Raw genomic sequence first — 25,057 nt, 5'->3', positions numbered from 1 at the left:
CTGCATAAGACAATGATCAAGGGAGTGTGTCCCTGGGTGGTACATATGGTTCATGTGCTTGACTGCTAACAAAGGCTGGAGGTTAGAGTCCACCCAGAGGCACCTCTGAAGAACGGCCTGGGGATCTACTTCTAAAAAACCTACCACTGCAAACCCTATGGAGCACAGTTCTTCTCTGGTACATGTAGGATCACCATGAGTTGGAGTCAACTCAACAGCAGCTGGAACTCAGGGAAAAAAAAAAAAAAAAAAAACCAAACCCGTTGCCGTCGAGTCAATTCCAACTCATAGCGACCCTACAGGTCAGAGTAGATCTGCCCGATAGAGTTTCCATGGAGCGCCTGATGGATTTGAACCGTCGGCCTTTTGGTTAGCAGCTGTAGCACTTAACCACTACGCCACCAGGGTTTCATGGTATATACCAAAAAAAAAAAAAAACCTTTAGCCGTTGAGTCAAAACCAACTCATAGCAACCCTGTAAGACAGAGTAGAACTGCAGCGCAGCTGTAATCTTTACAGAAGCAGACTGCCACATTTCTTCTGTGGAGCAGCTGGTGGGTTCAAACCACTGACCTTTCGTTTAGCAGCCAAGAACCTTACTACTATGCCACTTGGGCTCCTTGCTAGTATATAAAACCCATTGCCATTGAGTTGATTCTGACTCCTAGCAACTCTACACGACAGAATAGAAGTGCCCCATAGAGTTTCCAAGGAGCGCCTGGTGGATTTGAACTGCCGACCTTTTGGTTAGCAGATGTAGCTCTAACCAGTATGCCACCAGGGTTTCCTGGTGGTATATAACCAAACCAAACCAAACCCACTGGCATCAAGTCGATTCTGACCCATAGTGGCCCTACAGGATAGGGCAGAACTTTCCCACAGAGTTTCCAAGGAGCGCCTGGTGGACTCCAACTGCTGACTTTTTGGTTAACAGCCCAACTCTTAACTACTAAGCCACCAGGGTTTCCTGATGTTATATATACTCAGTGTCAAAAGACTAATACAAACACCAACCAGGGATTTATAGGAGAAAAGATCTGATTTTTTACTCATGAACAAATAGCTATTTACCATTACCTATTCAAAGGTTTTGATTAAAGGTTTTTGATTTATATGAGGACCATTAACTCTGTCTTCATTTTTTCGCTTTGTTTTTTTCATTCCGCAGGCTAAATGGCCACAGTTTCTGAGGCTTTTGTTCATAGAGCCTATTTATTTCAGGAAAAAAAAAAAAAAAAAAAAGCCCTTTCATAAATCTCACTTCTTGCTCTTTTCTGAATTCTTATAATTAGAGCATTTTTTGAGCTGAAAGACATCTTAGCAATCATCTGGTGTACTTCGGTATGTTGTAAGATGAGGCTCTGGAGTTCAGCAAGGTTAGATGACACCTCTGAGGTCACATGCACAGAGCAGCACAAGGACATCTGTAACTCCCATCTCCAGATGCCTGGTTCCATGCCTGATACGTGGGGTATAAACCCAGATGCCTACAGGGCCCCCAAGCAGATAAGAAAGATGAGTGGGGACAGAAGATCCAGAGAGCAAACAAATGACAATCTCGAAGAGGCAGGTGCCCCAGCCAACAGCTGTCACGTGACATGCAGCCCAACATGCCTACATCTGCAAGTTTTTTTAAGAGACTTAAATGTAAATGACATGATTTGTCAAGTGGTAGATGCTAAAATTGTTTTAAAATATTTTTTAAATACACACACACACACACACGCCCCTACAAGCCAAGTCCATGCAGGTCTACACCTTGCAGAATCCCCATACAGGCTCTCCCACCCGATCAGATAAGATTCAAAACCAGGTGAACTGTTCTAGAAAGTCCAGTAAGTACCTACAGAGAAGAGATTACTTTGTTTCCTACCTGAATATTCCTTCTTTCACACACCACTGTCAAGAATGACTTTTGACAATAGGACTCATTTTTTAATACATTACTATGGCTTTTAGTTCATTTACTGCCATGCATGTAAAACATGGCCCTACACCAGTGGCTCTGTGGGAGAAAAGACCTGGCGGTCTGCTCCCAAAAAGACTACAGTCTAGGAAACCCTTTTGGGCAGTTCTACTCTGTCTTATACTGTATTATGCTCTGTCACTATGAGTCAATTAATTCAGTGGCACACAACAATCCTTTCTTTTAACAGTGTGTGTGTATGTGTGTGTGTTCTTTTCACATCAAGCTATCTAATATTTAGCAAGCCCTCATTGCGCAGTGGTTAAAGCGCTTGGCCGTTAACCAAAGAAGTTGGCAATTGAAACCCACCAGCAGCTCCACGGGAGAAAAAACGTGGCAGTCCGCTTCCGTAAAGATTACAGCCCTAGAAACCTTCTGGGGCAGTTCTACTCCGTCCTATAGGGTTCCTACGCATTGGAATCGATTCAACGGCCGTAGGTTATCTAATATTTAGTGAGCCTCTGTCTGTTTTCCTCAACTCTGAGCTGCCAGTTAGGATTTTAATTTTGCATATCAAGTTTTTTAACCTATATTCTTAATTTTCTTCTTAAAGAACAAATGGACTTCCGGTTACAAATTAAGACTGCCAATGAAAATAATCTGATTGTTTGGGTTTCATTAATATTATTTAAACGGTATTTAAATAATAAAAAACAAATTTAAAACCTGACGGTCAAACACAATCCAATTTTGCTCAGAGTCTACAGTTAAACAATGATCATCAATGTATTTGGCTGCTAAACTAAAGGCTGGAGATTCGAGTTCACTGACCGGTGCCTGAGAAGAAAAGCCTGGCAATCTACTTCTGAAAAGTCAGTCATTGAAAGCCTTACAAAGCACAGTTCTGTCCTCACACTCAACGGGGTCTCTGTGACTCAGAATCCGCTGACGGCAACTAGAGAGACTGGTAAATCCTGCTGTCCAATCATCCCACAGTCACACGCACCACCTACTAGTATCTCTTATTTTACAACTAACTACAGTAAAAACACCAATTGCCCAAAACAGTCCTAGGACCAGGCTGTATAACTTGGCAGGATCTAACCGTGTAACGTAAGGCCATCTTCACACTTTCTCCTAACACTTCATGAATAAACATTCTTTTATTTGAATAAATTATATATTAACCAACTCCAGTAATTTTGATTCAACTTTGAATGGTAAATAGAGTCATTCTGGCAAGACTACTCAGTTTGCAATTCCAATTACAGAAATTTTAATAATGGGGAAACTAAAAATTACTGGCATGATTCCAAAGGCCTTGTAATTCCAATACTTTTATCACAACAATAAAAAGCACACATAAATAGCTCTCCATTCACAAGCCAAGGGGTTTTACCTGGATCTGCACTATCATACCTATTTACCTGCAATCTTACAGGACCATTTCTTCCAGAGACCCAGCAGGCATCTGCTAGAATCCCAAAACTGCCCAGCCCGAAGAGACATGAAGAGGTAATATTGCTACTTCTCAATAAATAACAATGAAACAGTCGCTGGATTAAATGATTTCCTTACGTTATCCCCATAAACAATAATTATTTGGCAGCTGCCCTTTGAAAGCTTTGCATGTGCTTATTAATAAATCAGGCCTTATTGATTTACTAAAGCCAAAACGTTTCACATTTTGCTCCTCTATTAAGAGCCAGAATCCTCCACTGTACTTAGTGATGCTGTAAAGTAGTATGTTTCTTAATACTTTTAATATGAAAGATTAGCACTGATTAGCTTGTAAGTAGGAACACTGCTCTTTGAACAGCCAATTGGCCACTAAAACCAGGTCTCTCTAAATACGTCCTTATTAATGGAGTTCTCTTACTGCTGACTGGAGCCACATCTTAATAACATATAGTTGAGCTGTTTCCTTCCTCATAACATTTAGCATAGTAATGACAGCTCACATTAATTCAAAAATTAATTTAAAATAGCAAGGCAAGAATATATGGGACTGTAAAGAACTCTGCATGCTTTGTAAAACTAGCACCTGAAGTAATAAAATTCCCCTCTTTCAATGCAGTGACACCAGACACCAGAAAATATAAGGCTACTTTGGATAATGCAAACACATCCCTAAAATACTGAGTGCTACAGCCTTAGTCTGACAAGGAAAGGTAGCCCTCTCCTTCTCCCACTGAACAGAATGGGCAAAATCACCGAACACTCCCACCCCCCTGCTCAGTCCAACTATATTTTGAGGTTGTCATCCACATGCTCATCAACTCAGCTTCCCCTAACTACTCAGTCAAGGACTAATAACTCTTAGTTCTCTGATTTTAACAGGGAACAACCTACAAGTCTTCGTTACAGGCACTCACAGCAATTTCCTAACCTAGTTTATTCCATTAAAATTTTATCACCCCCAAGAGCCACTTAGAAATGTTTCTTCTGTGCTCCATAGACTCCTGGGCTAGACTTCCATGGATCTTAATTCCAAAACAAATCCCATTCCTCATCTCTCCTGGCCTTTGAGTACACAAAAATAAATAAACCCATTGGCATCCAGTCAATTCCAATTCATAGCAATCTTACAGGACAGAGGAGAACTGCCCCATAGGGTTTCCAAGGCAGCAGACTGCCTTTACGGAAGCAGGCTGCCACATTTTTCTCCCTCGAGGAGCTGGTGGGTTCGAACCACTGATTGACCTTCTGGTTAGCAGCCAAGTGCTTAACCACTGAGCTACCAGGGCTCATGCATACAACAGGAACGGTAACACCCACTCCTGCCTTCCTCTACAAGCATCACAAACCAAGGAATTTCAGAACTAAAGGGCTCTTTAGAGATTATATACCATAACCCCCTCACTTCAAAGATGAGAAATCTGGGAGTTGACTCACCAACATAGCTAAGTTAATGGTAGAGGCAAGATAAGATCCCAGATCTCCTGGCTCTAAACACAATGCTTCTCCCTTTATACCACCCTGATCCCTAGGATCAGTAAGAAAACCTCACTATCGCCACAGAGCTTCCCAAACGAAAGCACTGTGTGTCACGGATTGCTGTAACGCGTGTTAATATTCTGTGATGCCTTTTAAGTCTAACCGCAACAAAGATCGACCAAGTACAGTTGCAGAATTTACAATGATATTAGCTCTCTAGGACAGAAAAGCACACAAACAAGAATACTTGTTCAAAAAATAGATTCTACTATTCCCTCTGGAACAACGGCCGCCGCTGGCTACAAAGCGATAATTATCCTGTACTACAGCAATCAATAAAACCTCTTGCCCCATGAACCTGCTATTTCCTGACTTTGTTCTCTGTACTACAGATTTCCAAGTCATATTGATTAGCTACTAAATTTTTTTTTAAGTTCTTTAAAAAGAGCAATAAAGAAACCCTCACATTAGCATAACCTGCTATTGTTTAAACAGACTTTACACCTTTCAGTCACATTAATGGTGAATGATTGGTTTCCCTTTTTACAGGGTTTTCCCATTTTTCATTTTCAATTTGTCATATTAAGTGTATCTGTGTCTTGCCTAATAGCACAAGTCAGTAAGATACAAATTTGATGGTGCTTCTGAAACTGTGACTGCTGCCACATTTTTCATCCAAGGAAGAAAGGAGAATTGATTAGTAAACTAGGCCCTGTTCTCAAAGAGCAGCATGGATTTTTACCAAATGAGCCCATTAGTTCTTAAGAGTGTTAAAATTCAGTTCCCTGGAACTTCTCTCTACAACTGTTCACTAGAGAAATCTATTATAAAGTGAAGCCATCTTACATCCTTTGCAAGGGCATTTAGCTACGAACGTGTCAAACGTTAAGGGTCACGAGTGAGATGATGAAAGCACCAGCAGCAAGGACAGTGACATGGCAGGGGCTGCAGCCAAGAGGCAGAGCCTGACTCTCTCTCCCTCTGTACTATCCCCTTTCTGCACCCCCGAGTATGTACGTCTCCCGGGATAAACAAACATCTGTCTGTGCCCTCCTGCGTGTGTGTGCGCATCTTCTTCTCCTTCTTGAGACCACAGGTGGTCAAGTTGTTGCCTTTTCTGAGCAACACATGCCCCTCTACGTGAGTGTCGTTCTGTTCACATGGGTCTCTGACTACACAGTATTCATAGGCAGAGTGGGGATTGGGGTATCTCTGCTTCTCTAAGAATTGTTATTTTTCCAATATTCTATCAGTACAATTAATCCATCAAGACTGGTTTATAGTTCAGAACTAACCCAGAAAAAAAAATAAAAACATTGCCATCAAGTTGATTCTGACTCACAGAGACCCTACAAGACAGAGCAGAACTGCCCCATAGGATTTCCAAGCCTCTAAGTCTTTATGGCAGAAGACTGTCACATCTTTCTCTCACAGAGTGGCTGGTGGGTTCCAACCGCCAACCTTTTGTTTAGCAGCCAAGTGCTTTCACCACTGTGCCACCAGGACTGCTTTCAGAACTAACGGGAAAATTAAATAATCATATGTTACATCTATCTTTTTACCTCAGCGACTGTTTTACTTGAAAGTCAGCTCAAAAAGTGTCACATATAGCCAATGTAGGCTGGGTCTGGGGCTAAGCTAAGCAAGCACTACCTAAAGCATTACAGTGTATTGTTTAACACAAAACTTCTTCACTGACTATCTGCTTTTACAGAACTAGAATGGGAGTTAAGAATAAAGCCAGACCCGTTAGCAACACCCACAGCACTCATCTGAAAAGGTATCCCTCAATACAGATGTTAGAAATAACATCTCAGATATAAAGATGCAAACAATGTTGACTCAAAATGCAAGGAAGAAAGGTTAAGGGGAGTTAAGGCAGTGCGTGCCTTGATAACAGCACTGATTATTTTCCTTAAGGGCATCTACTGGCATTTTAAGCCTTTGTCATTAGATCATTCAATTACTCAATAAATATTTACTGAAAACTCTTCAAGCACAGGCAGTATGTGTTAGCACTGGGGTAACACCAGGTCCCCACACCCATGGATCTTACTGTCCAGAGGGTAAAATGGACTCTAAGCAAAGAACCACACAACTAAATGTTCAAATGAACCCAAATGTCCATAAACAGATGAGTGGAAAAACAAAATGTGACATATCCATACAATGCAATACTATTCAGCCTTAAAACGGAATGAGATGCTAATACATCGGAAGCATTATGCTACGTGAAAGAAAGAAGCCAGAAACAAAAGGCCACAAAATGTATGAGTCTGTTAATGTGGAACGTCCGTAAGAGGCAAATCCATAGAGACAGAAAGTAGATTCATGGTTGACTGGGGCGAGGAGGGTAGAGAAAATGGGGATTGACTGCTAATGGGTATGAGATTTCTTTCGTGAGTGCTAAAAACGGTCTGGAACTAGATAGTGGTGATAGTTGCACAACTTTGTGAATATACTAAAAACCACTGAATTGTATGCTTTTAAAAGGTGAGTTCATGATATGTGGATTATAACTCAATTAAGAAATAAGGCAGGGGAAGTACAGTTGCAAACACGGTCAAGGCTAGAGGTACACAAGGCCGTGTGTGCATGGGACAGGGCTTGACCTTGGTTTCTAGCAGAAGAAACAGATAATCCGACAGCTGGGGGGGGGGTGGTAACTTGAGGGACAGGGGAGGAAAGGAGTTCCAAGCACAGAAAAGAACAGGTGCAGAGACCCGAAGCAAAAAGGAAAGAAATAAGGCTCTTCTCTTTCTCCTGAGACTATAAGCGGTCCAGACCTTAGCTGAGGCCAAAGCACTGGATTCAATCCATACAAATGTCACCCAAATGCAACTCTTTTTTTTTTAATAATTTTTATTGTGCTTTAAGTGAAAGTTTACAAGTCAAGTCAGTCTCACACACAAAAACCCATATACACCTTGCTACACACTCCCAATTACTCTCCCCCTAATTTTTTTTTTTTAATGACACAGCCTGCTCTCTCCCTCCACTCTCTCTTTTCCTATCCTTTTCATCAGCTTCTAACCCCCTCCACCCTCTCATCTCCCCTCCAGGCAGGAGATGCCAACATTGTCTTAAGTGTCCACCCGATCCAAGAAGCTCACTCCTCGCCAGCATCCCTCTCCAACCCATTGTCCAGTCCAATCCATGTCTGAAGAGTTGGCTTCGGGAATGGTTCCTGACTGGGCCAACAGAAGGTCTGGGGGCCGTGACCACCGGGGTCCTTCCAGTCTCAGTCAGACCATTAAGTCTGGTCTTATGAGAATTTGGAGTCTGCCTCCCACTGCTCTCCTGCTCCCTCAGGGGTTCTCTGCTGTGTTCCCTGTCAGGGCGGTCATCTGTTGTAGCTGGGCACCATCTAATTCTTCTGGTCTCAGGATGACGTAGTTGCTGGTTCATGTGGCCCCTTCTGTCTCTTGGGCTTGTAATCACCTTGTGTCCTTGGTGTTCTTCATTCTCCTTTGATCCAGGTGGGTTGAGACCAATTGATGCATCTTAGATGGCCGCTTGCTAGTGTTTAAGACCCCAGGCGCCATTCTTCAAAGTGGGATGCAGAATGTCTTCTTAATAGATTTTATTATGCCAATTGACTTAGATGTCCCCTGAAACCATGCTCCCCAGACCCCTGCCCCTGCTACACTGGCCTTCAAAGCATTCAGTTTATTCAGGAAACTTCTTTGCTTTTGGTTTAGTCCAATTGTGCTGACCTCTCCTGTACTGTGTGCTGTCTTTCCCTTCACCTATAGTTCTTATCTACTCTCTCATTAGTGAATACCCCTCTCCCACTCTCCCTCCCTCCCCCGTCTCGTAACCACAAAAGAATGTTTTCTTTTCAGTTTAAACTATTTCTCAAGCTCTTATAATAGTGGTCTTATACAATATTTGTCCTTTTGCAACTGACTAATTTCACTCAGCATAATGCCTTCCAGGTTCCTCCATGTTATGAAATGTTTCACAGATTCCTCACTGTTCTTTATCAATGCATAGTATTCCATTGTGTGAATATACCATAATTTATTTATCCATTCATCCGTTGATGGGCACCTTGGTTGCTTCCATCTTTTTGATATTGTAAACAGTGCTGCAATAAACATGGGTGTGCATATATCTGTTTGCGTAAAGGCTCTTATTTCTCTAGGATATGTTCCAAGGAGTGGGATTGCTGGATCGTATGGTAGTTCTATTTCTAGATTTTTAAGGAAGCGCTAAATCGATTTCCAAAGTGGTTGTACCATTTTGCATTCCCACCAGCAGTGTAGAAGTGTTCCAATCTCTCCATAGCCTCTCCAACATTTATTATTTTGTGTTTTTTGGATTAATGCCAGCCTTGTTGGAGCGAGATGGAATCTCATTGTAATTTTGATCTGCATTTCTCTAATGGCTAATGATCGTGAATACTTCCTCATATATCTGTTGTTAGCTACCTGGATGTGTTCTTTGGTGAAGTGTCTATTTATACCTTTTGCCCATTTTTCAATTGGGTTATTTGTCTTTTTGCAGTTGAGTTTTTGCAGTATTATGTAGATTTCAGAGATCAGGCACTGATCAGAAATGTCATAGCTAAAAACTTTTTCCCAGTCCGTAGGTAGTCTTTTTACTCTTTTTGTGAAGTCTTTGGATGAGCGTAAGTGTTTGATTTTTAGGAGCTCCCAGTTATCTAATTTTTCTTCTACGTTCTTTATAATGTTTTCTATACTGTTTATGCCATGTATTAGGGCTCCTAACGTTGTCCCTATTTTTTCTTCCATGATCTTTATCGTTTTAGATTTTATATTTAGGTCTTTGATCCATTTTGAGTTAGTTTTTGTGCATGGAGTGAGGTATGGGTCTTTGTTTCATTTTTGTGCAGATGGATGTCCAGTTATGCCAGCACCACCAAATGCAACTCTTAAACTCCTTGCCGTTTATTACGATCCTCCTTAGCAGGCTTTCAATTACACATAACAAAGTATAGTAAGAGCCACCAATCAGAAAAACTACGTCAGAACTTAAAAAAAATTCAAAATTAAGTTTGAAATGGTGTAGAAAACTCTAAAACTTACTTTTCTATGTTATTTCAAAACTAAACTGCCAATTCAAAATAAAAATATACAGCTAGGTACTAAGGAAATATTACACAAGCTCGAGAGTTAGTGTGAAAAGTTTTCAAGTACAACTGTTGCCACCATCATATAAACAAACAGAGAATAAGGTCTTGAGATTCAAATATCTAGTGATTCAGTGATTCTCGCTTATAGGATCAGATGAGTTTCTTTAATGCATGTGTAAAATGCAGTTCATTCTTTCTCAGCTTCCGGACTACTGACAGCTTGAATCAAATAAAGTCTTTGTCGCGGCGGTGGGGAGAGTGGGAGGCAGAGAGGTGAGAAGGGGAGACTGCTCTGTACACTGTAGGATGTTTAGCAGCATCCACGGCCTCTTCCCACTAGATGCCAGCAGCACACGCCCTCTCCTTCCCAGCAGTGAAAACCCAAAATGATTCCAGACATTGCCAAACGTCCCCTGGGGAAGAACATTGCCCTAGTGGAGAGCCACTGTTTTCTAGCAAAGAAACTGATCTTATCTGCACAAGCTTTGACAACTCCCTTGAGAGTGATGTCATTTCTCCTCATCTGTTTGGTTTTCTACATGTTTCACACCTTGACAGTCTCTCCACCACCAGACAGATGAAAACTTACTAGAGAGGCTTATTTAAGATGTTCTATGGTACTTTTTTTTTTATGGTACTGCTCAAAATGTCAAATATCTAAAGCAAAAGAAAAGTAACATCATCAATCAGCAAAGAGAAAACAAGACCTCAATCATTATCACCCCTTCAGTCTTCCTTTCCTACCCTCAAAAAGCAATTTGGGGATTATGCTTAAAAGCTTTCATCTCCTAAAGGCCACTGTTGGCTGAACTGTCAAATCTAGCTCTGACATCTGAATATGCACCCACTTCCCCCTCGCTCTGGTGCCCTCTAGCTAATGAAACTCAGGAAGCGGTTTCTACAGAGAAGACTCTTCTACTAAAGCAGTCATCGATTGTCTACAAGGTTCTCTCTGTCCCCACGGTGATTACAGGAATTAAAAATGATGATTGCTTGTAACTCAAAAGCCTTTGAAACATGGCCAGATTGCTGCCTGGGTGCACAGAGCTTACCGTCCGGGGGCATCAGCACCTTGTTGTTCTGTGTGCACCACCCCACCGGGTGGAGATCTGCTATCACCACATCACACCAGAAGTCGGCCCTGCGATCCTCCCCATAACCACAGTAACGCAGCAGCAGCAGCTGCCCGCACGTTGTGATGATGGTTGCCACCCAGTACGTGTCTGGGTTGTTCTTATTGGCAACTTCCAATTTCATTCCTGGCTGAAAGTTGCTCTGAATGCTGATTTCAACCTTAAAGAATAAGACATATAGGAACACCATTATTATACTAGATACATGCACGCAGAAGATTCCAAGAACTATTAAAAACACCAGATTTAAAAACAGTATTTGTTTCCCTAAAGTAGCAATATCTAACAGAAATGCAGTGGTTAAGAATTATGGCTGCTAACCAAAAGGCTGGCAGTTCAAATCTACCAGCCGCTCCTTGGAAACCCTATGGGGCAGTTCTACTCTGTCCTACAGGGTCCCTATGAGTCGGAATTTACTCAACAGCAACAGGTTTTTTTTAATGGAATATAATGTAAGCCAAAAAATGTAATTTTAAATTTTCTAGTAGTCACATTAAAAAAGCAAAGCTAAGCAAATGAAATTTTACTAATACATTTCATTTAGCCCAATATATCCAAAGTATTACCATTTTACCAAGTAATCAACTTTAAGAATATTAATGAGGTATTTTACGTTCTTCTTTTAGAATGAAGTCTTTGAAACCCAGTGTATATTCTACGCTTACAACACATCTCAATTTGGACTAGAGAATTTTCAAGTGTTCAATAGCTTCATGTGACCCATGGCTACTGTGCGGAACTGCACAGCCCTGAAGAATGTATTTTTTTTTTTTTTTTAATTAGGGTCACTCACTGTTGTGAAGTACCATCAAGTCCATTTCAACTCACAGCAACCCCATGTGACAGAGTAGAACTGTTCCCATAGGGTTTTCTAGGCTGTAATATTTATGGAAGCAGATCACCAGGTCTTTCTACAGATGAAGGAGCCTGTGGGTAGGTTCAAACCACCAACTTTTCAGTTAGGAGCCAAGCACTTAGCCATTGTGCCAGAGTAGAACTGCCCCATATGGTTTCCAAGGAGAGGCTGGTAGACTTGAATTGTCAACCTTTTGGTTTGCAGCCAAACACTTAACCACTGTACTACCAGGGCCCCAATTATAGCCTACTAACATTTACCAATTCTACCCCACTCCACCCTCACAAAAAAAAAACTTTCCAGTCTGGTGGAAAATAACATTCCAAAGCTAACATATCTGATGTCCATGAGAAGTGGCTGCTTAAAGGAGATGATAGGATTATAAATTACTTGTCTATGGATCCAATGCTATCTTTCCTTTTCATCTCAGCATATAGGCCTGGTAAGATTCTAAACCCTGAAGGAAAGACTTTAGCCCTCTCCTCCAGGATACTATATTGAGACTGAAAGGGAAATGAGAGAATTGATTGGATTAAAGAGAATAGGAGTGACTCCATACAGAGAGATACTGATAACTTCTTGGTGCAGAAAAAAGTAAAAATAAAAAAGCTGTCCATCGATGCCTCTTTCTAAAATGTCTTAAGAAAACCAACAAATCATCACAGTATCTTAAGATGTAAATGTTAAAAAGGCTTTTGGAGGATACCCATGCTGTACACCTGGAGGAGTTTTGCTATGTTTTAATATTTGGCTCTTGATTTTACTAAATGGCTACAATCACATTTGTAATAAACTAGTAATTATACTACTACGTGTATCAATATAAAAAGAGAAATGGAAATATCTACATTTATAAAGTCACACAAATTTTTAGAAAGGTCTTAAATTCCTTTTCAAAAGGACATTTAACCTTCAGAAAGAATCAAGTATTTTATTAAAATAAAGAAACCAAATCTTGACTTTCTGGGTCAGCAAAGGAGCCAAAAGGTTAAGAAAGTACTCCAGTCTGCTCATAATACTCTGGTTAAATCTCTTGCCCTGTGCAGCCTAGTAAGAAAATGTTTCTCAGAATTAAAATTTATTTCCGTTAAAGCAATAGTAATGCCTAAGATCTTGGGTTCTGGAAACTCGGTCTTCTCTTTGCTAATGATACAGTACCAAAATCTCATGCCTAAGCAAAAATCTGATAAAAACTCGTTTTTTTATTTTCCCAGACTTTACTGGAAGAAATATTGTTGATGAAAGTGACTTTTTAATTTGATTTAAATGTTTTCTGAATACTCAGGGTTATTTCCTAAATATTCATCAATCTACAAATGTCTCTAAAATGTTATGTGTCATTTCAAGATAAAAATATAAAGCAAAGTACTAAGAAGACATAACACATTACAGCTACTTGCCTAGTTCTCTGGTTTTTTATCAAATTAACCTTACCTGTCTCAGACCGTACGCGTAGAAGGCAAGGGCCACATCTAATTTTGCTTTCTTAGGCATACAACCCATTGCCATTGAATCAATTCCAACTCATTGAGACCCCACAGGACAGAGCAGAACTTCCCCATAGACTTTCCAAGGTTGTAACCTTTACGGACACCAACTGCCACATCTGTCTCCCATGGAGCAGCTGATGCGTTCAAACTGCCAACCTTTTGGTTAGCATCCAAGTACATAACCACTGCACCACCAGGGCTCCTTTCTTAGGCACATAATGAAGTTAAAACTGCACACACAGTCTCACTCACACTGAGCACCCACCCTGAGCCCAGCCACAGATTAGATGAGATGTCTTCCTGGCCAATGTGCTTTCAGGAGCCAAACCCATCGTGGTCAAGTTGCAAGAGCACGGTCCATCTTACCTGCATGAAAAATAACCAACCTTCCACATTTCCTCTTTACTTCTAAGAAATCTTGGCTGAATTTCCCTCTTTTATATTCCTTCCCTTCTTCTCATCAGTTGTTCGGCATCTCTCTATAAATTCACTTCCAACCCTCTAACGCAGATTAGAAGAAGGGGACAAAATGCTTTACGTACATGTTTGAAAGACGTGTGAGGAGCCGCAATTGCACCTGTTTCTTCCAGATATTCTCCCCAATTAAAGCCAATTTCCTCCAAGCTTGAACCTTCTTCTGTCAAAAAAGAAAGAATATCAACATTATAGTGAAGAATGGAAAGGTGTTGGCCTTTTAAGAAAAACAGAAAATCCTTAATGAAAGAGACAAAATAATTCAAGGATTTTAAAAAGACTTTATTGAATTCTTTGCATAGCTTCAGGTTGCTGATTTAGAGATCCTGGATTTAGAGATGCTGGCTGAAGAAGGGAAACGAGGAAGAAATTCTGCCTTAACTACTCTGACAAAACTAAGGGTAAAATTAGGTGCTTTTGGGTGACTGAATGAGACTTGTTTCAAAGCTTAGTTGCTACATTTTAGTGTATTAGTTTGAAATTAGCCGTTGTAGACACCTCAGTCTTTGGGAAGGTTGGAGAACAAGGTGAGGGAAACCCTTGGGAAATGAGAAAGCACCGTGATAGAAATACAGCACCAGTGCTATTTGTCCACTGGCTCCTTACTGTGCTCACAGCCGTTTAATGGAAGCTGGAGATTACAGTGTTACAGATCATTAGAGCTACAGGGGTTTTAGAGAGCACTGCATATGATGTCATCTTACGGAAAAGAAAAGTGAGGCCCAGGGGCTCTGCAAGTACGTAAGGCGGCACAGCAAGTCAGCAATAGAAACAGACCCACTGGTTTTCAGACAGGCCCTTGATGCCCACCTGGTCCAAGGCCTACACTCCACCTGCCTTCTGCCAGGATAGAACTCTCAGGGCAAGACACACCAGCAGAAACCAACAGGACATGCATTTCTCCAATTACAAGAAACAAAGAAAAACACAATCAAATGCACAACACAGCTCTTAAAATCTTAACTTCCTCTTGACCACACCCAGTGCCGTCAAGCAATTTCAAATTTGCACAGGCCCACAAACCCTGTTTCTAAAGGAAATCAAGCAATTCCCCAAACACTTAAGGCTCTACATAAGATGTAATCTGCATAATTGAAAAGCACCAGATAATGTATTTTAAGTGCTATATCATAGTTTCAAATGGAAAGAAGTGGTAAGCTCTAAACATTATTTCAACCTGTTCGCTGGGCTATGATAAGGAAAGAACATACAGTAGTAAGGGCTAACCAAATCTCCAAAAAGTAAGAGGTCCAAAAGTTTAGATTCTCTTCTCTTGAAATAATGACCAATGGATGTTCAGCCCATACATCTTCCACTAGTAACAGCTTATTGCACTGGCCGAGAATAATAAACCGTGTTTTCAATATGTTGTTAATGTTAACGTTCTTGTTATTTGCTGCTGTCCAGTTGGCTCCGACTCATGGTGACCCCATGTACAACAGAATAAAACGTTGCCATCTTCACGATCGTTGGTTTGCTCAAGTCCACTAATGCGGCCACTATGTATGTTGTGTGCCTTTCAACCTAAAAGATTCATCTTCTAGCACTGTATCAGACAATATTCTGTTGCAAGCCACAGGCTTTTCGTTGGTCAATTTTTGAAAATATATTACTAGGCCTTTCTTTCTAGTCTTTCTTAGTCTGGAATTTCTACTGAAACCTGTCCACCAGTGGTTACCTTGTTGGTATCTGAAACAGTGGTGGCATAGCTTCCAGCATCACAGCAACATGCAAGCCTCCACAGCATGACAAAATGTCAGACAGGTGGTGGGTTATTAATGTAAAAGTGGCACGTCCTACTCCAATAACTGGTTTACAATTAAATGACCAGGGGGGAAAAAGCCATCTGAAGACAAAAACCTTTCCTTTGTACCTCTCCCAACATTCTGCTTCACCCAGGGATCTATGCATTTCAAGCACAAACGTGCTCCCTAAAGGAAATCACCAATTCCTACAGCCACCAGCTAACAAGGGATGTCAGGGGGGCCAGAGCTGCTAAGACACAGTGAGTTACATGTCCGAGTATAGTGTGAGTGGTTTGCAATTGGCTGCTAACCTAAAGGTTCGAACCCACCCAGTGGCTCCACGGAAGAAAGGCCTGGTGAATTGCCTCTGTAAAGATTACAGCCAAGAAACCCTATGGAGCAGTTCCATTCTGTAACACACAGGGTTGCCACGAGTCAGGGACCAATCTGAGAGCAGCTAACAACAATACGACATGATGAAGCAAACCCAAAGACAAGGCAGCCCTATTCTGGAAAACATCTCAGGGTGTTCCCCAGCAGCTCTGCTTACAATTCTCCCCCAAACAGTGCTGGACATTTATTTTTATATCATTACCTTCAGGTTTACCAAGTTGTTTTTTTTTTTCCCCTCTGATCCACTAGTCACAGGTGTCAACTCAGCACTATTTATTTGCTAAAGTGACCAGGTGCTGTGTCTGTTTGATAGCTAACTTGGTGCAAACAAAGTCCAGGCTCCTTTACACCCTGCTTTTCTAGTCAGCTCAAACCACAGCCTCATGTGGGCCCTGCCTGTTGCCAGCTATGGCGGACACGTCACCGAGTGACCACACACTGTCACAGGAATGTAGGAAGAGCTACACTGTATCTGTGTGTCCAGCTCTCTGCTAAATGCTTTACATGCATCACCTCATTTAATCCTTCCAAGAACCTTGACAGATACTATCACCCCCACTCACAGGAAAGATGACTGGCGCTCAGAGAGGTTAGATCATTACCCAAGCTCACACAACTGTTCAGTCTCAGTCAGGAGTTCAACACAGGCTGTTTGATTTTGAAGCTGGCACTCTTAACTTCATAACATAAGCCCCTTACCACGTCATTCCTCTGCCCTCACCATGTTTTTTCTTTTGCATAGAAACCACCTCCCCAAGACCATCCCTTTCCCCACCCGGAGAATTCAAGGTAACCTTCGAGGCCTTATCAGCCTCTCTGAGTTGGTGAGCATTAAACACTCCAAAGCCAAAATCAGGCAGAGAGAAGACCCAGGAGACGGGACAGGGCGAGAGGCAGCAACCATCCTCAAAGAGGAGAATGGAGTGGACAGAGGACCTGAAACCTGTGTAAGAAAGGAAAATAGAACCCAGGGAGAAGGTGTGGGCATAAAACTCAGCCCTGTGCCTAAGGAACCAAAAGTCCTGGGTCAAGGTCCGGGATAAAAGTTTTCTGAATGGAATAGTCTCTCCTGTTGAGTGATTGGTTCCTCCACATTGAAAACATCCTAATCAAGACTGAATCGTCAGACTTGCCTGCTGTGGCCATCATTTCAGATCAGAAGGCCTCAATGAATCTCTTTATCATTACCGCCTAACCTCGATACGCTATCACTTCAAATCAGTGGTGAGGGGAACACCACAGCCTAAAGTATCAACCTCAACTTTGAGACCTTTTCTTGTAGTTCTTTACCCTTTACACGATTTTAATCTAGGTTATGAGTATTTTACCCAAAATTTTGTTTCCATGAATTTTTAATTCACTACAAATTGTATTTCCAGTCTCTTCTCCCGATATAACAGGCTGTAAAATGCTTTCGCACTCCGTCAAGTACTCACTCAAGCTAACCCTGTGGTCACAGAGTACTGCTGTGTCTCTCAAGTGGGAGTCCGTAAGAACAGAATATAAGAAAGCACTGTTGCTCTCTGTTGGTCTTAAAAAAACACCTTTAAAACTACCCCCAAAAGTCTGACCTAGAATGGGATTTAAAAAATTAAAAACATTCACCTTTTATTTTTAACGGTGCGAGGACTAGCGACTTTTAACTGTGCTGTTTTAACAATAAAACCGTATACAAAATTTAAGGTTACTCACAGTAGAGCCTTTTAAAATCTGTAACATATAGCACTTCATCAGGTGTATGTGCCCTAAGCAGCTGATTCGCTAAAGACATTTGAATGAGCAATAGATAAACACGCAAAATGTTTATGAGTAGAGGTCTCATAAACCCAGAGCAAATATTTACAGCTGATTCATAAACCTCTTAAACCCATAAACATTTTATCAAGGAAACTCTGACAATCTCCCTCCTCTGTAAATGAACTACTAGGAGGCACTTCCCCATGATGTAATGAAAACAGGCTATGAAAAGCTACTAAGAAAATTTTCACAATTTAAAAGAAAACAGGCATGTTAATTAGTGGCAATCCAGTTTTAGAAAACAGAAAAACTATTTATACAACCAGATTATTTCATAATAAATACAAAAAGAATATCTTACTCCAAAGTGACTTTACAGTGAAAAATGGAATAAACAAACTATTCATATGTCTTTTTTAATTACATCTTGGGTTCGAAAATTTTACAATCTGAAATTAGGCCAACTTTGTAAGATCGAACATTAAAGACCATAACCATGTACTATTCAGTAAAAAAAATTAAGAATTGGTAGATTGAGAATGAACAAAATCTTACCGAGCACCTTCTTTATACACTAGATATTTTTACAAAAGTGGAAAAAGAAAGAAGACAATAAATCTTTATTATTTTAACTACTAATAGTCAATTCATACTATCACGAAGTTTAGAAAACAGTTCATTAGTCAGTATGTTAAATAGGAACAATAGTATGAACAACCAGACAGGAACTGGAGCCAAGACACCAAAGCTGACTAGCAACTGCAGGATTGACCCACAAGGAAAAATTCTCTGCACATCTGCTGAGAAGAGGAGGGAAGCAGGGAGCGGGAAAGGAATGGTTGGTGGTCAACTTAATTCAAAGGCTCCTTCGGCTATCCCAACTACCCAGGTGACCAAATAGTTTTTCTAAAAGAAGGGGAAAAAAAAAGTAAAGATCACCTAGCTGGGAGAAGCAACTACTATTCAAAAGAAAGTTAGTTAGCATCAGACATGGAAGGGGCTGGACAATGGGTTGGAGAGAGATGCTGACGAAGAGTGAGCTACTTGTATCAGGTGGACACTTGAGACTGTGTTGGCATCTCCTGTCTGGAGGGGAGATGGGAGGGTAGGGAGGGTTAGAAACTGGCAAAACTGTCAGGAAAGGAGAGACTGGAAGGAGGGAGCAGGCTGACTCATTAGGGGGAGAGTAAGTGGGAGTATGGAGTAAGGTGTATATAAGCTTATACGTGACAGGCTGATTTGATTTGTAAACTTTCACTTAAAGCTCAATAAAAATTATTTTTAAAAAAAGAGAGAGTTAGAAAACAAAGAATATCGTAGAGGCACAAAATCTAAATTTTTCTAGCGAAAATGTTGACTTCTTTCCTTCCAAAATTAAAGGTGCTATGGTACTCCAGGTGATGTATTCCAAACAACAACAACAAAAAAAAAAATCAAGCTCACAATTTCAGCGTAATTCTTTTCACTCAGAGGTTGCCCAGTCTAAATTTGCAACACCACTTTATCTACAGGCTAATCAGAAAATTGTATTTAGCAGGACTGTAAAAATAATGTCAAGAAATCTCCTCATCACTATGCCAGCATACTGTTTTGCTTGCTTTGTCACTGCAACTGAAGAAGCCTAGAATTTCAGAAATCAAATTTTGGTACATTTTTCTCCTTTGTGCTCCTTGTGATAACACTGTCAATTCTGTCTGCTGGGGAGGTCTTCTGTTCCTAGGCTGCCTCATCTCTCTGCGCTCATTCCAGTCACGTTTTTCTGTTCAGGGGAGGAGGAGTCATTTGATGTCGTGCCTATTTCATTTACAGGACTTGAGTGTCAGTTATTGATCCCAACTTTTATTCAAGCTTTCCGCAGAAAATGAGGCCAGAAAAGCTAGCAATGAGATTCGAAGTCTATTGTTTCAAGCTTAAGTTTTCATTTCTGAACGATCATCATTGTAAAAGAATCACAGCAGCCAGGGCGGGAGTAGAGGGAATTAAAGGGCCCAAGATAAAAACACCCTGGAGCAATCAGGTAGGATTTTCCATTCTTTCGCCGCATAATTTTGTCAAAGAGCTGCAGACACACATGGAGATCGTTACGGGATGCAGTAACATACCATGTAAGACAGAGGAACAGAAAGAAGAAAAAGAACAAAGAATGAATCTGAGCTGTGCCTATGTCCTAGAAGTCCCATAAGCCCTGTGGCGCACGCATATGCGCTCACGGGCCTACGTGCGACGTGGATAACTGCACACGTTCGTACGTACAACGTGCAACTTGCGTACGTACGCACGTTCGTACGTGCACACGTGTGTACGTACAAAGCACGTACGTGCAATTGTGTTTACTTGCGTGCGTGCCTACGTGCGTACGTGTACACGTACATACGTATATTTACGCATGATGGATTTCCTGATGTCTTATCCTTACTATCCTGAAGGGGCAGTAGAGCCAAGTGTTTCAGAGCTCAGGCTCCAGAGCCAAGATGTCTGAGATTCAATCTTGCCTCCAACACGTTAACCAAGTGACTTAACCTTGCTATCTGAACAGTGTCCTCATCCATAAAATGGGCGGAATAAAAGCAGCTGTGTCACAGGATTGTTCAAAATTAGGTGTGTTAACGCATGTAAAGTACTTAAAAGAGTGTGTGCCACATAATTTGAACTAACGATAATAATATAGCTATTGTTCCTCACATGCAAGTCAATTTAGAACCTGCTGAAGAACACTGACTTTGCCTTCTCTTGTACATATGAGGAAACCCTGGTGGCGCAGTGGTTAAGAGCTACAGCTGCTAACCAGAAGGTCGGCAGTGTGAATCCACCACGAGCAACTTGGAAACCCTATGGGACAGTTCTACTCTGTCCAATAGGGTTGCTCTGAGTCAGAATCGACTGGATGGCTATGGGTTTGGGTTTTTTGGTTTTTTTTTTTTTGTACATATGGAAATCTCATCTGAAAACTCTTCCAGGGAAAAGACCCTCAGCACTAAGACTCTAAACAGTACTAAACATGTCACAGTTGGTCCCAGAACCAAATAGCCCCACAATTGATTCCAGAAGTGAAAATATTTTATATATTAACAGGTTAAAAGTAAACTGTTGTTAGGCGCTGTTCAGTCAATTCCCACTCATGGCGACCCCATGTGACAGAGGAGAACTGCCCCACAGGGTTTAACTGGCTATAAATCTTTACAGAAGCAGATCCCCAGGTCTTTCTCCCACGGAGCCACAGGGTGGGTTCCAACCACCAACCTTTCCATTAATAGTCAAACGCTTAACCATCTGTGTCACCAGGGCTTCTCTAAAAGTGAACTATTATTTAAAAAATAATAAAAAGTAAACTGATCAAAGAATCACACTTGATTCTGTTATCAATGGTTTAAATGCCATTGGATTTGAGTCTCTAGAATTGAAGTCTGCCTATGTTCTCTATCAAGTTTTTGACCCTACTCAATCTATTTTTTATTTAAGCGAGTCTGCCTTTGTGGTATCATCTGAGAGTCCTCTTGCAGTAGAAGTAAACATATCGCAATTCCAAGGAAAAAAGGTCAGATCAGCAACATGGGGCAGGGCGCCAAGAGCAAATCTCTGAAAAATATTAGTTCAGAGCTATTTAGAAAAACTATTTCTATTAAGGATCCCTAGTGGCACAGTGATTAAGAGCTTGGCTGCTAACCAAAAGGTCAGAGGTTGGAATCTACTGGCTGCTCTTTAGAAATTCTATGGCGCAGTTCTACTCTGTCCTACAGTCCTATAGGGTTGCTATGAGTCGGAGCTGACTTAGGTCAACAGGTTTGGTTTTTTGGTTTTTGTATTTCTAAAGACCTTAACGTCTTCCATGATTTAGGCAGTCCCCTACACAAGAGCCAGTAACTAGAAATGAAGTATATGGTGGGCTTTCACCATGACATACCCCAGCCAATGATACAATGAATCAAGCTCTAATACCTCCTCATACGTGATATAGACTCATTCTCAAGGAAAAGTCAGTACAGATGATTTTCCTGACACCAGATTATCATTAATGAGTTTCTGAAGCTACTTAAGCTCGTGACACATATTGTACCTGCGTGAAAATGAAAAGTCAATAAATACTTGGCCTTTCAACAGTTTTGAAAACGTACCATTGAAAAGGATGCAGGAGTAAGCGTCGGATGTGTTGGGATGACAGGCTACAAATAGTATGAGGAATGCTCAGAGACTCCACAAGTGGAAAAATAACCTCACTCAGCAAATGTAAGAAAGGCTTTTTTGAAATGCACATTTGTAGTTAAATAAAAATAGAATAATTAGAATGAACCCTTCAGCCTACAGGACTAAGCTGTCTCAGAAAGGAATTTACACACTTCCATGTCCAAAGGAAAATGATTCATCTTTACTGTTAGACGTAGTTGCTTCCTTACTCCTGCTTTATGTGCAGAAGATCTGAGAGGGGGAGGGCTGAGCGGATTGTGAAACAAACGCGAACATCTTTAAACACATCTGCTCATTTCAGGGTTTTCCAGATATTTTCCAGATAAAGATTAAATTTGAGAAACTTAATCTAAGAAATTCAACAACAGCAAGCAATCTATAATTGTGCCATTGATTGGTCTCATCCAAATGTACAGACAAACTTCATAACTTCTTTGGACAACAGTCAAATATCCAACTTAGTCAATGATCAACTTCTTTTTTTGACATGAATTCATTCTACCAAATGTTTATGATCCAAACAGCTCAGTGGTCCTTATTTAATTTGCTGCTATGTAAAAAACTAGTTTTTTTTTTTTTTTATGTAAATAGTACAATTCTTTATTTTTTTTTAATCCTTTTAAAATAAACCCTCTTATGTAAGTTGGAAGCCCTGGTGGCGTAGTGGTTAAGTGCTATGGCTGCTAACCAAAGGGTTCGCAGTTCGAATCCACCAGGCACTCCTTGGAAACTCTATGGGGCAGTTCTACTCTGTCCTATAGGGTCGTTATGAGTCGGAATCGACTCGACGGCACTGGGTTTGGTTTTTGGTTTGGTCTTATGTAAGTATTTAGAAAAGAATCCATTTATAAATAAACGTATAAGTTAAATATTAAAATTCAAAGGCTTTTTTTTCTTTTGAATTTCTCAAAGGAAGAAACACTTTACCACAAATTGACATGATCTAAATTTCACATTATGTACTTTGCATGAAAGATACGCTCAAGAGTCTGCAGAAGGGTTTTGTGGTAGCGGCATCTAATGTTTAGGCAGTTCCCGTTCTCTCCTTCTGGGCACATGAATGAGAATTACACATCCCTGGCTCCTTTGCAGTGCCAGGAACATCTAACATGGAGCTAGAGCATTTAATTGCTAGTCCCAGGCCCTGCAGCTCTGCTTTTCTGCTGTTATGAAAAACCCTAAAGCACCATGTTGAGATGGCAGCATTGAAAGATGGTGCAGAATGACTCTGCAGAACAGAGTACCCCACTGATCTATCGGATAGAATGTGAATGACTTATACAAACTCACTGTGTTAAGCCGTTGAGATTCTGAAGTCATATGTCATCTCAGTATAACCCAGGCTGAGGTAACATTAATTTTGAACCAAACCTTGCGTAACTTTAAAGCTACTATGTGCTTATAGATATGACGACAAATTCTAGGAACAGGCAGTATGTGAGGTTAGAAATATTGCTCCATTGTTTCCTGAATATTTTCAGGAAGATATTGGTCAATAAATCAAAAAGCCAGATAGATCTAGAAAACATAGTCCTACCTGAATCGAGATCTCCATTGCCATTGGCTGAGCTGTGATGCTTTTCCAAGGGTGAAGATGAAGGGTCTTGCATACTGGAAACTGACAAACTGCTCTCCATTCCTAATTAGTCAGTACCCTTTTCTCTTAATTCATCCTGCATAAAGAGTTACCTAAGGGCCAAAAAAAAAAAAAAAATCAGAGCACTTTAATTATATTATCATGTTTTTTTAACCTCTCCAAAAACAATGTAATCCTCTCAGAGCTGCTACCATTTCATTATAACATTTAGGATGCAATGTAATGTTGACAACAGCAAGGACCAATAATAAAGAATAAAGACTACATCTCTACACAAGATCAACAACAAAGGTCACAACATAGCAAAACCATCAATTTTTATAGGTCATTATCATCCCTCAAATGGACAAATTTGTCACTGACAAATAGAGCCTATGTTTCAATTCCAAATCTACCCTGGTAACATCAGGCAAAGCACTCTACCACCAAAACTGTTTCTTCCTCTTTGGCTCAATGTTGCAAAGCAGCAAACCCATCTCAACTTCAACATTCCCACGCTGGGATACTGCAACACTCCGGGTCCTGATGTTCAGTAAGAGACTCTGGTATGTTACAAGTGATTTCTTACCAAAAATACTTAAAGCGTCAACATTTGCAAATACTGTGCTTTTTACAAATTAGAAATGGTGGCAAGGCTTTTCCTATAATAGTAATGCTATCCCTCACTGCACTGTGATATAACTGGGGGAAAAGTGGTAAACTTACAGCCAGGTCTCAAAGAATCCTACACTCGAGTTCATTAATGTCAGAGCCCATGAGTTGCCCAGGAGCAGTCATTACTAATGAGCAGCCATTCACAGTTGTGGTAATGAGAAACAACCATGAGGTGTTTTTAAATCTTTCACTCAACAAGACTTTTCACATTCTCTTTTCTTTTGCACATAAATTGTTACATCGGCAAAAGGGCAAGAACAGATGAAGAAAAGAAAGAAGACTGCATCTATGCCTATAAATAGCATGTTTTATTACTCATATACCAGTAAAATAATTTGTGACAACACTACACTCTTCTTGATGCCTTTGAATTATGGTATTGGTGAAGAATAGCGAATATACCACGGACTGCCAGACGAGTAAAATAATCTGTCTTGGAAGAAATACAGCCATAATGCTCCTTAGAAGCAAGGATGGTGAGACTTCGTCTCATGTAATCTGAACATGTTATCAGGAGGGACCAGTCCCTAGAGAAGGACATCATGTTTGGCAAAGGAGAGGGTCAGCAAAAAAGAAAACCCTCAATGAGATGGACTGACACAGTGGCTGCAATGATGGGCTCAAGCATAACAACAATTGTGAGGATGGCACAGGACCGGGCAGCGTTTCGTTCTGTTGTGCATAGGGTCACTATGAGTCAGAACCAATTCGATGGCACCTAACAACAGCAACAGTCTTCTTAAAACATATACACGTGTACACACACACACACACACCCCCTTTGATGCTATTTGGTTTACCTTCCTGAAAAAATATTTTGAGCTTTTGCCCAAATTGAAGGTGCATAAAGGAGTG

General features: G+C 40.7%; 1 protein-coding gene across 9 annotated transcripts in view; it reads right to left on the bottom strand.

Moving 5' to 3' along the window:
- SFMBT2 (Scm like with four mbt domains 2) overlaps nucleotides 1-25,057 on the bottom strand; it is a 267,557-nt gene that overhangs the window by 210,044 nt on the left and 32,456 nt on the right. For 8 of the 9 annotated variants that reach the window (XM_049882021.1, XM_049882015.1, XM_049882022.1 and 5 more), the window contains exons 2-4: nucleotides 23,489-23,640; nucleotides 13,963-14,057; nucleotides 10,994-11,234 (exon numbers count right to left, since the gene is read on the bottom strand). In XM_049882021.1, the coding sequence (XP_049737978.1) occupies nucleotides 10,994-11,234; nucleotides 13,963-14,057; nucleotides 23,489-23,588 (436 nt within the window). In that variant the 5' untranslated portion in view covers nucleotides 23,589-23,640. Of the gene's footprint in view, nucleotides 1-10,993; nucleotides 11,235-13,962; nucleotides 14,058-23,488; nucleotides 23,641-25,057 lie in introns of those variants that run through there. The other variant, XM_049882023.1, reaches the window with a different exon arrangement.

The sequence above is a fragment of the Elephas maximus genome, chromosome 4 (assembly GCF_024166365.1).
Source record: "Elephas maximus indicus isolate mEleMax1 chromosome 4, mEleMax1 primary haplotype, whole genome shotgun sequence".
Lineage (NCBI taxonomy): Eukaryota > Metazoa > Chordata > Mammalia > Proboscidea > Elephantidae > Elephas > Elephas maximus.
This window is presented reverse-complemented; position numbering and strand designations above follow the sequence as displayed.